Source organism: Heterodontus francisci, chromosome 7 (genome assembly GCF_036365525.1).
Source record: "Heterodontus francisci isolate sHetFra1 chromosome 7, sHetFra1.hap1, whole genome shotgun sequence".
Lineage (NCBI taxonomy): Eukaryota > Metazoa > Chordata > Chondrichthyes > Heterodontiformes > Heterodontidae > Heterodontus > Heterodontus francisci.
Window position 1 is genome coordinate 34,930,754 of NC_090377.1, and position 13,945 is coordinate 34,944,698.

A 13,945-nucleotide genomic window follows, 5' to 3' on the forward strand; every position below is an offset into this window, starting at 1 on the left:
GTCAATTAAGTACTTTCGAATTGTAGTCATCGTTGTAATGTGGAAACATAACAACCAATTTGTGCACAGCAATGCCTGAGAAAAAAGCAATGAGATAATGATGAGATAATATGCTTTAATACTATTGATTGAGGGATAAATATTGGCTAGGGCAACGAGAGTTCTCCCTGTTCTTCAAATAGTGCCATGGACTCTTCTGTAGCCACCTGAAAGGGCAGATGGAGCCTAGTTTTAACATCTAAAAGAAAGACCTTATCTCTGGCAGTGCAGCAGTACTAGATTGTGCACTCAAGTCTCTAGTGTGGGAATTAAACCCACAATCGTCTAACTCATAGGCAAAAGTGCTATTACTGAGCCACTGAAAGGTGAAAGTCAGATGGTTTCTATAACAGGCAAGTGATCCACTCAGCCAGGTTACAGCCCATGTGGTGAAGATGAAGAATTATCCCTTTCTCCTTTGCAGTTTTTGCGATGAGGGCAGCTCTTCCAATTAAAGCACTGCCAGAGTACAGTTCCAATATAAGCCCACCGACTCCCACAGCTACTTCGACTACACTTCTTCACACCCTGCCTCCTGTAAGGACTCCATTCCATTCTCCCAGTTTCTCCGTCTCCGACACATCTGCTCTGATGATGCTACCTTCCATGACAGCGCTTCTGATATGTCTTCCTTTTTCCTCAACTTAGGATTCCTCCACCACTGTTGTTGACAGGGCCCTCAACCGTGTCCGGCCCATTTCCCGCACCTCTACCCTCACCCCTTCCCCTTCCTCCCAGAACCGTGACAGGGTTCCCCTTGTCCTCACTTTCCACCCCATCAGCCTCCATATCCAAAGGATCATCCTCAGCCATTTCCACCACCTCTAGCGTGATGTCACTACCACACGCATCTTGCCCTCCCTTCCCCTGTCAGCATTCAAAGGGATCGTTCCCTCCACGACACCCTGGTTCACTCCTCCATTACCCCCACCACCTCGTCCCCTTCCCTTGGCACCTTCCCCTGCAATCGCAGGAGGTGTCATACCTGCCCATTTACCTCCTCTCTCCTCACTATCCCAGGCCACAAACACTCCTTTCAGGTGAAGCTGCGATTTACTTGTACTTCTTTCAATGTAGTATACTGTATTCGCCGCTTACCATGTGGTCTCCTCTACATTGGGGAGACCAAACGCAGACTGGGTGACCGTTTTGCGGAACACCTCCACTCAGTCCGCAAGCAGGACCCTGAGCTTCCAGTTGCTTGCCATTTCAACACACACCCCTGCTCTCATGCTCACATCTCCATCCTGGGCTTGCTGCAGTGTTCCAGTGAACATCAACGCAAGCTCGAGGAACAGCATCTCATTTACCGATTGAGTTCAATAATTTCAGAGCATGACGGGTTCCCCATTTTACTTTTTTTTTTGTTATTTTTTAATTTTTTACATTTTTTACTTTTTTTTGTATGTTTATTTTATTTCATCATAGTTTGCTCAGTTTGCTTACCCACTTTCTTTTCACGTTTGTACTTGCTGCTGTTCAATCTTCAGTCCGTTAATACCCTATCTGTACTAATGCTTTGTCTTTCAACAGACCATTAACATATTGTTTGCCTTTGCTCCATGACCTTCCGGTCAGCTATTCTGTGACCTTGTCCTAGCTACACTGTCTCCTTTGTTATCTCTTGCCCCACCCCCGCTTTACATGCTTATAACCTTTGACATTTCTAATATTTGCCAGTTCCGAAGAAGGTTCACTGACCCAAAACGTTAACTCTGCTTCTCTCTCCACAGATGCTGCCAGACCTGCTGAGTATTTCCAGCATTTCTTGTTTTTATTTCAGATTTCCAGCATCCGCAGTATTTTGCTTTTATTATAGTTCCACCTTAAGTTGCTCTCACAATGGCAACAGACCATTCCATGATGTCAGAAGCTGAAACTCAGCCAGACCCCTCACATTATTTTTTAACGTATTATATCAATTAGTGATACAGTTCATTTTATGAGAGTGTAGCAATGTAATTTAGGCTATAAAGCTCAAGACGAAGATTAAAGATGGTAAAGTTTTAGTAGAATTACTTGTCATTTAAGTATATTGTTAGCTGATGGCTGCTCTTTCAAAATCTGCTCTGCAAAGGGTGAATTACAGGCCTCCAATAAATTTACCAGTGATCTCATAATATGCACAGAACGCAAAACCTGAAGTGCTATACTTCATTTGAATAACTGTATGGTCAGGTTACTGGAACTTCACATTAGGAACAATATATATCTTACATTATCCTGATCAAATGCAGGAAGTTATGTTGAACTTGTAGAAGACACTAGTTCGGCCTCAGCTGGAGTATTGTGTCCAGTTCTGGGTGTCACATTTTAGGAAAGACGTGAGGGCATTGGACAGAGTACAGAAAAGATTCACAAGAATAGTTCTAGGGATAGGGAATTCCAGTTATGAAGATAGATTGGAGAAGTTAGGACTGTTTCCCTTGGAGAAGAGAAGGCTGAGAGGTGATGTGATAGAGGTATTCAAAATCATGAGGGCTCTGGACAAAATAGATAGAGAGAAACTGTTCCCAGTCATGAAAGGATCAAGAATGAGAGGGCACAGATTTAAGGTATTTGGTAAGAGAAGAAAAAGTGACATGAGGAAAATCTTTTTCACGCAGCGAGTGGTTAAGGGTCTGGAATGCGCTGCCTGAGAACGTGGTGCAGGCAGGTTCAATTGAAGCATTCAAAAGGGAATTAGACATTTATATGAAAAGGAAGAATGTGCAGGGTTATGGGGAGAAGGCGAGGGAATGGAACTGAGGGAATTGCTCTTTCAAGAGAGCTGGTGTGAACATGATGGGCCGAATGGCCTCCTTCTGCACTGTAACGATTCTGTAATTCTGTGATACGCTAGTGTCAAGAAAACATGCTATATCAAATGAGGATTTTTAATTCATTGGTTGGAAACTAACATTAAACTTTTAAAAAGGAGCTGAGATCCTACGGATAACTTTTAAAAAGCTGGCAGGCAAGATGGCCACCACAATTTGCATCTGAAATACCTCACATTCCAGGACATCGAAATAAAGACACATGTCTAACAAGTATCCCATCCAGGACAATGCTTTGGATAACTGAGTAGATTATCCAGAACACTCTCATTAGCGGGACATTCAAAGCCATCTTGAGGCATTCGTGAGTGAAGACGTCCCTCCTGGGGTAAACACACACAAAACCACTTGAGTGGGGTTTGGGTTTTAGACTTTGGACCTCATTAAAAACAAAGGGGATTGAGAGGACCATGTGACAGTTTCCCCAGGCTGTGTAAAACTGGGAGTTTTGTTACACACAGCTGACATGCTCCTGAGACTTTGAAGCAGACAAGCATCGAGTGCTAACCAAGCAGAACTTCAGTGGGGCTGTGTGTGTCTCTCTCTCTCCAGATAACATTGCAAGTTTGAAAGTCTATGACTGCAGACCATCCAAGCCTGTAGATTACTACCTGCAGAGTCCCCAGGGGAAGAAAGCCACCTACAGACCTGTCTCCAAGCCAACCCTGAGCCAGGTGGGCCAGGCACAAAGTACACTTCAACCAGCCAAAGACTTCAAGATCACAACTTCAGCCAGAAGACAACAGAATTACCTGACCCCCACAGACTGTATATTAATTTTTACTTGCTCTGGACTCTAATCCAATCCAAACCATTTCTTATCACTCTGTACTCTGTGTGTGTGATTCTCGTGTGCATGTGTGAGTGAAAGTGTAGCATAGTGTTATTATTTTATCTGGATCGGGTTTATTTTTTTAAGTACAATAAACTCACCTCTTTCTTGTTTAACCTCAAGAAAACCAAATGCCAAAGACTTGCAGGTTGATAGGTTAATTGGCCATTATAAATTGACCCTAGTATAGGTAGGTGGCAGGGAAATATATAGGGACAGGTGGGGATGTGATAGGAATATGGGATTAGTGTAGGATTAGTATAAATGGGTGGTTGATGGTCGGCACAGACTCGGTGGGCCGAAGGGCCTGTTTCAGTGCTGTATCTCTAAACTAAACTAAAACCTGTCCGATTGGTTCTTTATGATCACAACAAAGGTAAAAGGTAAAACACTCAATGAAGTGGTAAGCACATCCATTGTTTTAAAAAAAAACCTGTTGCGGCCAAACAAGGAGGAGGACAAGAGGAGAGCCTGTGACCCCTCTTCTAGGGGAGATGTCAGAGGTAGGTTCTTTACACAGAGAGTGGTGGGTGCGTGGAATGCACTGCCAGCGGTGGTAGTAGAAGCAGATACATTAGGGACATTTAAGCGACTCTTGGATAGGTACATGGATGATAGTAGAATGAAGGGTATGTAGGTAGTTTGATCTTAGAGTAGGTTAAAGGGTTGGCACGACATCGTGAGCCAAAGGGCCTGTACTGTGCTGTACTGTTCTATGTTCACCTGATTGTAAAACTAGACAAACATTAAAAGTGATAGCTGAGGTCTCATCATGCTTTTGAATTGAGAAACTGGAATTGAAGACCAATGAATAAGAGGTTCCACACTTTTGAGATCTGTGGAGTTTTACATAGAACTGGTGTACCTGGTCACAGTCCTTGTTCTTTCCTAAATGGTATGCTTGGGAGCTCCCAGGCAGCAGGAAGTGTGAAGTAGTCTGGATCTCCCTGGCATAATGGTTGAGGGCTTGCTGTAATGAGCCTGGAGTGAAGCTTCACACACACTGTGCTCGAAGATATCATTCACAAAGGAGTTCTTGATGCTCATGACCTTGGTGGAGATGCCAGTTTTGGGATAAACCTGCTTCATCACTTTTTACACAAAATTGAGGAACTCTACTCCTGCTTCTATTTCTTATGTTCTTAAGTTCTGCTTCCTCGACAACTAGATTACGACACTATTTGATAAGTTTTCATTTTAGAACAGTGAAGATACAGGAAAGAGAAAGTGTTTGTTGCAAAGTGTATTTGCTATTAATGAGGAACCAGAAATGATAGTCCAGAGTTGATCAATAAAACACAGAATGATATGAAAAGCTGGAATGGGGAAGATAGAGAGAGAGATGATAGAATGAAGTGGAAGAGTGAAAACCTTGCTAATGAATATCTCAGTCACTGATCTATTTTTTCCAACATGCTCCCACACAATGCTAGTATTTTATATCCTAAATAATCAATTAGTGCTTCTGATTAGTCAAAAACTCTCAATCTCAGCTTTAATAATTCAATAGTTCCTCTTCATTCTTTTGTGGAACAGAATGCTGTTTGCAGAGGGAATGGGGTTTTATTCTCAGTTCATACATGCTTAATCTGTTTGGCTGCCCAGCTGTTATCAATTTAAACCCAATGAAACTCCCACACTGAGTCCATTTAAGCAGTCAATTTTAATATATCATGAAATGTGCAGTTATTCTGAATTGGCTGAAAAAGTAAAATTCATACTTAAGGACTAACAGTAGGCTGCATCAACCCAGTAAATCATACATCAAGTGTAGACAGTTAGTCAATATTTAAGTATGGAAAATCAACAGGCATTTTAAGGGAAATAATCCTGCAGCAGTTTATTTTGTGGCTGTTATTCATTAGGGGAGGATGAGATGATTGATATGGTTATAGCATTAATACAAAACCATGGACAAACTAAACTAAATCATCTCAGATTTTACGCTAATATATCTTACTGTGCAGAGATGCTATCTGACCTGTCACTAATAGCTGTACATAAATGTCACCTGACATCATTCACAAGCTACTGCAGACCAGATTGGCAACAGATTGCTTTCACTGTAATAGTATTTATAACCAGGTTTCTAAAGATGGAGTTTTCACATTGGTAGACCTTTATAGGCTTATATTTAAATCTATAAAAAGAAAAGTATATTGCTTTCATTTGTATTTCTGTAATAAAGCATTCAGATTATTTCAGTTTCAGAAGTTCACGACATTTTATTGGAATAACCTATTTACTGTCAGTTCTACTTTTAAATTATTGTTGGCGAATGAAGAGATTATCGTGCAAGTTGATTTTGAACTCATAAAACTGACGTCAAAGTATCAGGTACACCATAGAACAAAAAGTAATTTTGAAGCGGTTTGTGAAATAAAGTTAAAATATCCACACCTGTGTTGATTGTCAAAAATTGAGTCACAGTTTATCCTTTAACATGTCTCAATTTACTTAACATAGGCTGAATATTCTTTAATGTGTTGTGCTTTGACAAACTGCTTGAAAATGATACAATATTAACTAATAAATCATGGAGGGAACACAGCTGCTGTTTATTTCAGGCTATCACTGGCCTGAACACTGAGTTTAGCAACTTCAGACTGTATCTCTCTGGTCATTTTTCTTGACTGTTTCTCCCAACATCATTCCACTTCTTTTCCCTCTCGTTTGGGGCTGTTTTCACTTTTTTTCCCGACGTTTTTCATGCCTTCTGCTGCCTTAGGGAGCTTATATCACAACCTTTTGCTCTTCACTACCTGACCAAGATGACTTTTATATATTTATTATCCAACGTCTCTTTCAAACCTTCTGATAAACTTAATTGTCAGTTATAGAGTCATAGAGAGATACGGCACAGAAACAGGCCCTTCAGCCCACCGAGTCTGTGCTGACCAACAACCACCCATTTATACTAATTCTACATTAATCCCATATTCCCTACCACCATTCTCCTACCACCTACCTACCTACACCAGAGGCAATTTACAATGGCCAATTTACCTATCAACCTGCAAGTCTTTGGCTGTGGGAGGAAACCAGAGCACCCGGCGGAAACCCACACAGTCACAGGGAGAACTTGCAAACTCCGCATAGGCACTACCCAGAACCGAACCCAGGTCGCTGGAGCTGTGAGGCTGCGGTGCTAACCACTGCGCCACCCTATTAAGGTTATTAAAGCTATTTTGTGAAAATCACTTGCAGAGCTGAATTTGAACTTTTCTCCAATTGTTCAATAGCATAAAAGGGTTTGCTTATCTTTCACTTTCCTGATTCTGGCAAAGGGCCTGCACCCAAAACCTGACTGTATCTTTTCTCTTTTCAGATGTGCATTTCAGGCATGTTTTGTTTTGTTATGTTTTAATTTCAGGTATACAGGAAAATGTGAACTCCGCTACTTTTAAATGTTCTGTGGAAATGTTTTTCATGGTTAATATAGGAACAAGGAAAGAATGATGTTTTCTTAGAATCCATCTTTATAAAACTAAATGTAATGGATAGATGAGCAGGATTTTTTCCTCAAAATCCATTTCAGTGTATGTACTGAGATGTGCCCACCTATAGATCCCACCAAAGTTTGTGGTATCATGAGAGGTTATACAACTCATATGCCCCCAATGGACTAGGGGGTGCATCTGATACCATTCTCATCCCCCGCTCCAATGATAAGTCTCAGAAGTTTAGTCAAAGAGTTCTGGGCAGGATGGAATAGAGTGTTGGTTTGCCCCTCCTAGAAAAAAATTGGAGGTGCCCCCTGGCTCCATTGGAAAAGGAACAGCTCCAAAACAATCCTGCCATTAAGTCCAGGTAAATGGCTGCGTCCTATGGACCAATCTTGTTTTAGGCTCACCAATATACCAGTAATAAAGCTATACAAGCATGAGGAATCACTTTATTACAATAATATTGATCCTAAACTATTCAAATAAAAACTAAAATTATAATTTTAATTATGTTCTAAACACTAATTGGCATTACATTTTTGCTTCCTTTTCCTTCTGTTCTGTCAACAATTTTTTTTTAATTTTAACACCAATTTTACTTTTTTCTAAATGATATAATCTACTCTACCAATTCTAACTGACTAACCCATTTTAATTAACATCGAATTTAGTGCCAAAACGTGTTTGGAAACAAATGGCATTTGATTGCTTGAAACTGAGGTAATTTCAGACCATATTATTTCAGTCAAACAGCAAAGATCTCAATATTGAGTTAAGTGCATCATACACTTAACTAGGTCAGACTGTGATACCTTTTTTCACCCATGTCCCAAAATGTAGAGGAACTTGAGGAATGTGTGTACTCTTAGGTAGTTTTCAGAAGAAAACTATGGCCAGATGAGAAGCCCCATGCAAAGGAAAAGGGTGAACAGAGCTAATAATATCGGTGATAGTTTTCCAATAAGAACAAGGTAATCTCATTTGAATGTAATTTTACAACCAGTTAGTGACACAGTAACATATTTTAAGGAGGAGAAGGCCATCAACCCACTTCTCAAAATATGTTTGGATGAGGTTGTCCCTTTGGCCCGTTTGATTGCAAATTTCTTCGATACCAAACTTAACACCTTCCCATGTAACAACAACTTGTATTTATAGGATACCTTTAATGTAACAAAACATTCCATGTTGCTTCACTGGAACATTACAAAACAAAATTTGACAGTGAGCCACATAAGGAGATATTAGGGCAGATGACAAAGATTGGTCAATGAGGTAGGTTTTAAGGAGTGTCTTAAAGGAGGAAAGAGAGTTAGGGAGGCTGAGAGGTTTAGGGAGGAAATTTTCAGAGCTTAGGACCTTAGCAGCTATAGGTATGGCCACCAATGATGGAGAGGGTAAATTTGGGAATGCTCAAGGGGCCAGAATTAGAGGAATTCAGGTATCTCAGAGGGTTGTAGGGCTGGAGGAGATTACAAAGATAGGGAGGGGGCAAGACCGTGGATGGAGTTGTAAACAAGAATAAGAATTTTAAAACTGAACATAGCTTAAATGGAAGCAAACATAGGTCAGTGAGTGCCTGGTTGATGGGTGAATGGTACTTGGTGAAAGTTAGGACATGGGTAACGGTGTTTTGGATGACCTCAAATTTACAGAGGGGTAAGAATTTGGGAGGCCAGTAAGGAGTGCATTGAAATAGATGAGCCTGGAGGTAAAACAGTAGGGAAATGGTTTCAGCAGCAAATGAACTAAGGCAGGGCAGAACTGGGCGATGTTACAGAGGTGAAAACAGGCGGTCTTTTAGCAATAGTGCAGATACGTGGTCAGAAGCACATCTTGGGGTCAAATATAACAAACATGAACAGTCTGACTAAACCTCACACAATTTTCAAAGAGAGGGATGGAGTCGGTAGCAGGGACTGAAGACAATGGTTGCGGTTTTCCCAATATTTAGTTGGAGGAAATTTCTGATCGCCTGGCTTTCAGACAAACAGTCTGAAAATTTAGGACAGTGGAGGTGTTGATAGAGATGGTGGTGAGGTAGAGCTGGGTGTCATTAGCGTACATGTGGAAACTGACACTGTGCTTTTGTATGGTGTTGCTGAACAGTAGCAAGTAGATGAGAAATTGGAGGGGGCCAAGGATAGATCCTTGGGGGACACCAGAGATAATGGTGCAGGAGCAGGAAGAGATGCCATTCCAGGTGATTCTCTGGCTATGATTAGATAGATAAGAATGGAACCTGGGAGTGCAGTCTCACCCAGCTGGATGACAATCGAGAGGCATTGGAGGAGGATGGTGTGGTCAACCATGTCAAAGGCTGCAGACAGGTTGACAAGGATGAGGAGGGATAATTTACCTTTGTCACAGTCACATAAGATGTAATTTGTGACTTTGAGGAGAGCTGTTTTGGTACTGTGGTGGGGCAGACACCTGATTGGAGGGATTCAAACATTGAGTTCCAGGAAAGATGGGCACTGATTTGGGAGGCTACAACATTTTCAATGACTTGAAGAGGAAAGGGAGGTTGGAGATGGGGAAGTAGTTTGCAAGAACAGGAGTGGTTAGGCATTTTTATTTCGATTAGAGGGGTAATGATGGCTGATTTGAAGGAGAGGTGTCAGTACCTGAAGAGAGAACTGTTATCAATATTGGATAACATGGGAGCCAGAAAGGGAAGTTGGACGGTCAGCAGTTTAGTGAGAATAGGGTCAAGGGTACAGGAACTGTGTTTCATGGATAAGAAGAGAAACTAGAGAAAGATGCGAGTTCAGGGCTAGGGCATGGTTCAGGGCTAGGGAACGGGGAAACTTTAGAGGAACCCCCATTCATTCCATCCCTCTCCCCAGAAACTGTCAGAGGCTGAACCAGACTGTTCATAACCTTGGTGTCATAACTGACCTCAAGATGAGCTTTCAACCACATATCCTGTCATTACTAAGACCACCTATTTTCACCTTTGTAACATTGCCCATCTCTGCCCCTGCCTCAGCACTTTTGTTGCTGAAATCTTCATTCATGCCTGTATTACCTCCAGACGTGACTATTTTAACATACTCCTGGTTGGTTTTCCACGTTCTATCCTTTGCAAACTTGAGGTCATCCAAAACTCTGCTGCCCATATCCTTACTTGCACCAAATCCAGTTTACCCATCACTCCTGTTCTTGCTGACCAACACTGGTTCCCGGCTAAACAACGCCTCATTTTAAAATTCTCATCCTTGCTTCTAAGTTTCTCCATGGCCTGGCCCCTCCCTATCTCTGTCATCTTCTCCAACCCTACAACCCTCCAAGATAGCTGCGCTCCTCTAATTCTGGCCTATTAAGTATCCTCGATTTTAATTGCTCCACCAGTGGTGGTTGTGCCTATGCCCTAAGCTCTGGAATTCCCTCCCTAAACCTCTTCACCTCTCTATCTCGCTTTCCTCCTTTAAAACACTCCTTCAAGCCTACCTCTTTGACAATGCTTTTTTTTCATCTTCCCTAATATCTCCTTATGATATTCAATGTGATATCTTGTTTTATAATGTCTCTGTGAAGTGCTTTGCGACATTTTATTGCGTTAAAGATGATATTTAAATACAATTTGTTATTGTAGATTATGAATAACAGCGCTTCTGACAATTGCCACTTCATAATTTTTGGAAGCTTCAGTTCACAAAGATTAAATGCTAGCAGCTAAATGTTTAATTTTAGAGAACTAAATATTCCTGCAAACCTAACTTATTAACGTGCTACAGATATATTGTGTTGTGTGCCACAACAGCAAAACAGGGTCTAAATGCAAACCATATATGGACTCTCTCTTTGGTGGTGCATTTTAAAGGAACAGAAAATTCAAATTGTTTCTGTATTATTGTTGCATTTGCTGATGAACAAATTATTTCCAATATTCTAAAGATTGTAGGTGAATATTAATGCTTCCTGGGCTGCATGGAAATTTGGAAGTGAGATCAGAGTGCTGGTGTGAAGTGGTGTCCTGTCTATGTCCTCAAAAAGTACTGTATGATTTTGCAACATATTCTAGTTAGTTTTATATGGAGTATGACATTGCTCTGTATAACATTACTGTACCAGATATCAAAAATTAGCAGAATTATTTGATCCATAAGGTAAAATGGTGGCAGAGGGAAGTCATGTCAACACTTGTTTTTATAATGAGAACACTAAGCATACATGTGGAAGTCATCATGCCCATTACGCCCAAGGCAACAATATTTCCTTACGCTCGCTCATGTTATGTGTTAATGGGAACATAGGTGTGAATTCATTCTAAATTAAGGTTTCACTATTTTTGAATGTAAGTTCGATGACATTGCATCACTGAGCTCCCCACATCAACAGGTTAGGGGTCTCTATTGATCATAAATGCTATGGCTACTAAAACAGATCAGATGCTTGGTATTATACAGTGAGTGGCTCACGTTTGAACTCCCCAAAGCCTTTTCACCATTACTAAGGTACGCCAGGAATGTGATAGAAATCCTTCCACTTGGCTGGATGTGTGCAGATGCAACAGCACTCAAGGTGCTCAACACTGTCCAGGACAAAGCAGTCCTATTTATTGACAGCTCATCTACCAGTTTAAACATTTAGATATCACATTGAATATCATAAGGAGATATTAGGGAAGATGAAAAAACTCATTTGGCCAATTTTTTGGCAATTAGTACAGAATTATGAGTCACTTTATGCTTTGGATTCATGCCCTTATGGGTCAACTATCAGAGACAAGAGATATTCATGAATCTAAATGGAATTTGAACCCGTCCAAAAGTTGAAAGGATAGAGTTCTAATGCACTACAGCCCTCAGTTACAACCATCCCCCAAAGGTGGAGTATGGTGTGATGGTCATGACAGACATGCTGTCTTCAAAAGGAATATAATCAATGTGGCAGTGTCTGGATATTGCATTAAGTTAGCCTCTTTCCCTTCCTTTAGTGGTAGTGACACACTGCCACAAATGGAAAAAGCAGCAGAAACACAAACACAAGTGTCCATAAGGCACTTGTCATAAAACTTTGTCTATTTTTAAATAAGTTGTCTATGGCTTACCCATTAGTGAAGCAGTCATGATGCATAAACAATGCATGTTATATCAGAGGCTGTGGTACATCAGAGTATTTTAGTGAAGAGCCACTGCACTTAAGGATCAAACACATTACCTTTAATCAGTCCTTTCTCTTGTAAAGTTTTCAACGAAGGTCGTCTTGATATGAATTTTTTTAGTCTGCTCTTAACTCTTTTCTTCTCAGAGGTGTCTGATGAGCTGTGGTTCAGCCGTAGTACTGGGGATGAAAGAATAAAACTGATGTCACACAATTGAAACAATTCTTTCTAGCCGTGACTTACACACATTATTACTTTGAAAAGTAAAGATCTACAAACTTATCAGGAATTTCTGGCTTGTAGTATAAAATAACTCTAATTTCCAAAGATTAGTTTTTGTTCACAAAAGATACCAAAACGGTAGCAGACACTGAGAAGTCTTGATCATCATGATCTCCCACTTTTTGAAATAATCTAGGCTGAAACTTCCTCCTCCCCTCAAATTTTCTTCCTTCTTCTTCTGGAAGTGCTGACTCTTCCTGGACTACAGTTTAACTTACACCAGCAACTCTACAGAAACACACACCAATAGCTACTCTTCATGTGTTAGCATAGACATTGGGCATCAGCAGGCTATTTAATCATGGCCAAGGCTGACCCAACACGCTCACACAGATGTACGTTCCAGCAATCAGGAGTAGAAACTTAGACTACACTTGCGCACACGCTGTTTCCTGTCAGGACTTCATCCCATTCTCCTAGTTTCTCTGTCTCCGATACATCTGTTCTGATGATACAACCTTCCACAACAGCACTTCTGATATGTCTTACTTTTTCCTTAACCGAGGATTCCCCCCCCCACCCCACTGTGGTTGACAGGGCCCTCAACCGTGTCCGACCCATTTCCCGCACTTCTGCCCTCACCCCTTCCCCTCCTTCTCAGAACTGCAACAGGGTTGTCCTCACTTTCCACCCCATCAGCCTCCACTTCCAAAGGATCATCCTCTGCCATTTCCGCCACCTCCAGCGTGAAGCCCACATCTTGCCTTCCCCTCCCCTGTCAGCATTCCAAAGGGATAGTTCCCTCCGCGACTCCCTGGTCCACTCCTCCATCACCCCGACACCTCGTCCCTTTCCCACGGCACCTTCCCATGCTATCGCAGGAAGTGTAATACCTGTCTTTTTACCTCCTCTCTCCTCACTATCCAAGGCCCCAAACATTCCTTCCGGTTGAAGCAGTGATTTACTTGTACTGCCTTCAATTTAGTGTATGGCATTCGCTGCTCACAATGCAGTCGTCTCTACATTGGGGAGACCAAACGCAGATTGGGTTATGGCTTTGCGGAACACCTCCACTCAGTCCGAAAGCATGACCCAGAGCTTCCGGTTGCTTGCCATTTCAACACACACCCCTGCTCTCATGCCAACATTTATGTCCTTAGCCTGCTGCAGTGTTACAGTAAACATCAGTGCAAGCTTGAGGAGCAGCACATAATCTTTCGATTAGGCACTCTACGGCCTTGCGGACTCCACCTTGAGCTCAACAATTTCAAAGCACGGCTGACTTTTTTTATATTTTGCTTTTTAAAATTATTTTGTTTTTTTTTAAGCTATGTGCCTGTTTTTCATATGGACAGAGCTGCTCATTATTCTGCCCTTAACACTCTCTCTGGACTAATGCTTTGTCTTTCATCACAAGCATTAACATGCTCTTTGCCTTTGTCCAAGATAGCTTTGTTATTTAACCTCTCCTGCCCTC

General features: G+C 41.4%; 1 protein-coding gene across 4 annotated transcripts in view; it reads right to left on the reverse strand.

Moving 5' to 3' along the window:
- The window catches only part of arhgap15 (Rho GTPase activating protein 15), an 806,049-nt gene that overhangs the window by 299,590 nt on the left and 492,514 nt on the right, over window positions 1-13,945 (reverse strand). For all 4 annotated transcript variants that reach the window (XM_068034997.1, XM_068035000.1, XM_068034998.1 and 1 more), the window contains one exon: window positions 12,303-12,425. In XM_068034997.1, the coding sequence (XP_067891098.1) occupies window positions 12,303-12,425 (123 nt within the window). The remainder of the gene's footprint in view (window positions 1-12,302; window positions 12,426-13,945) is intronic.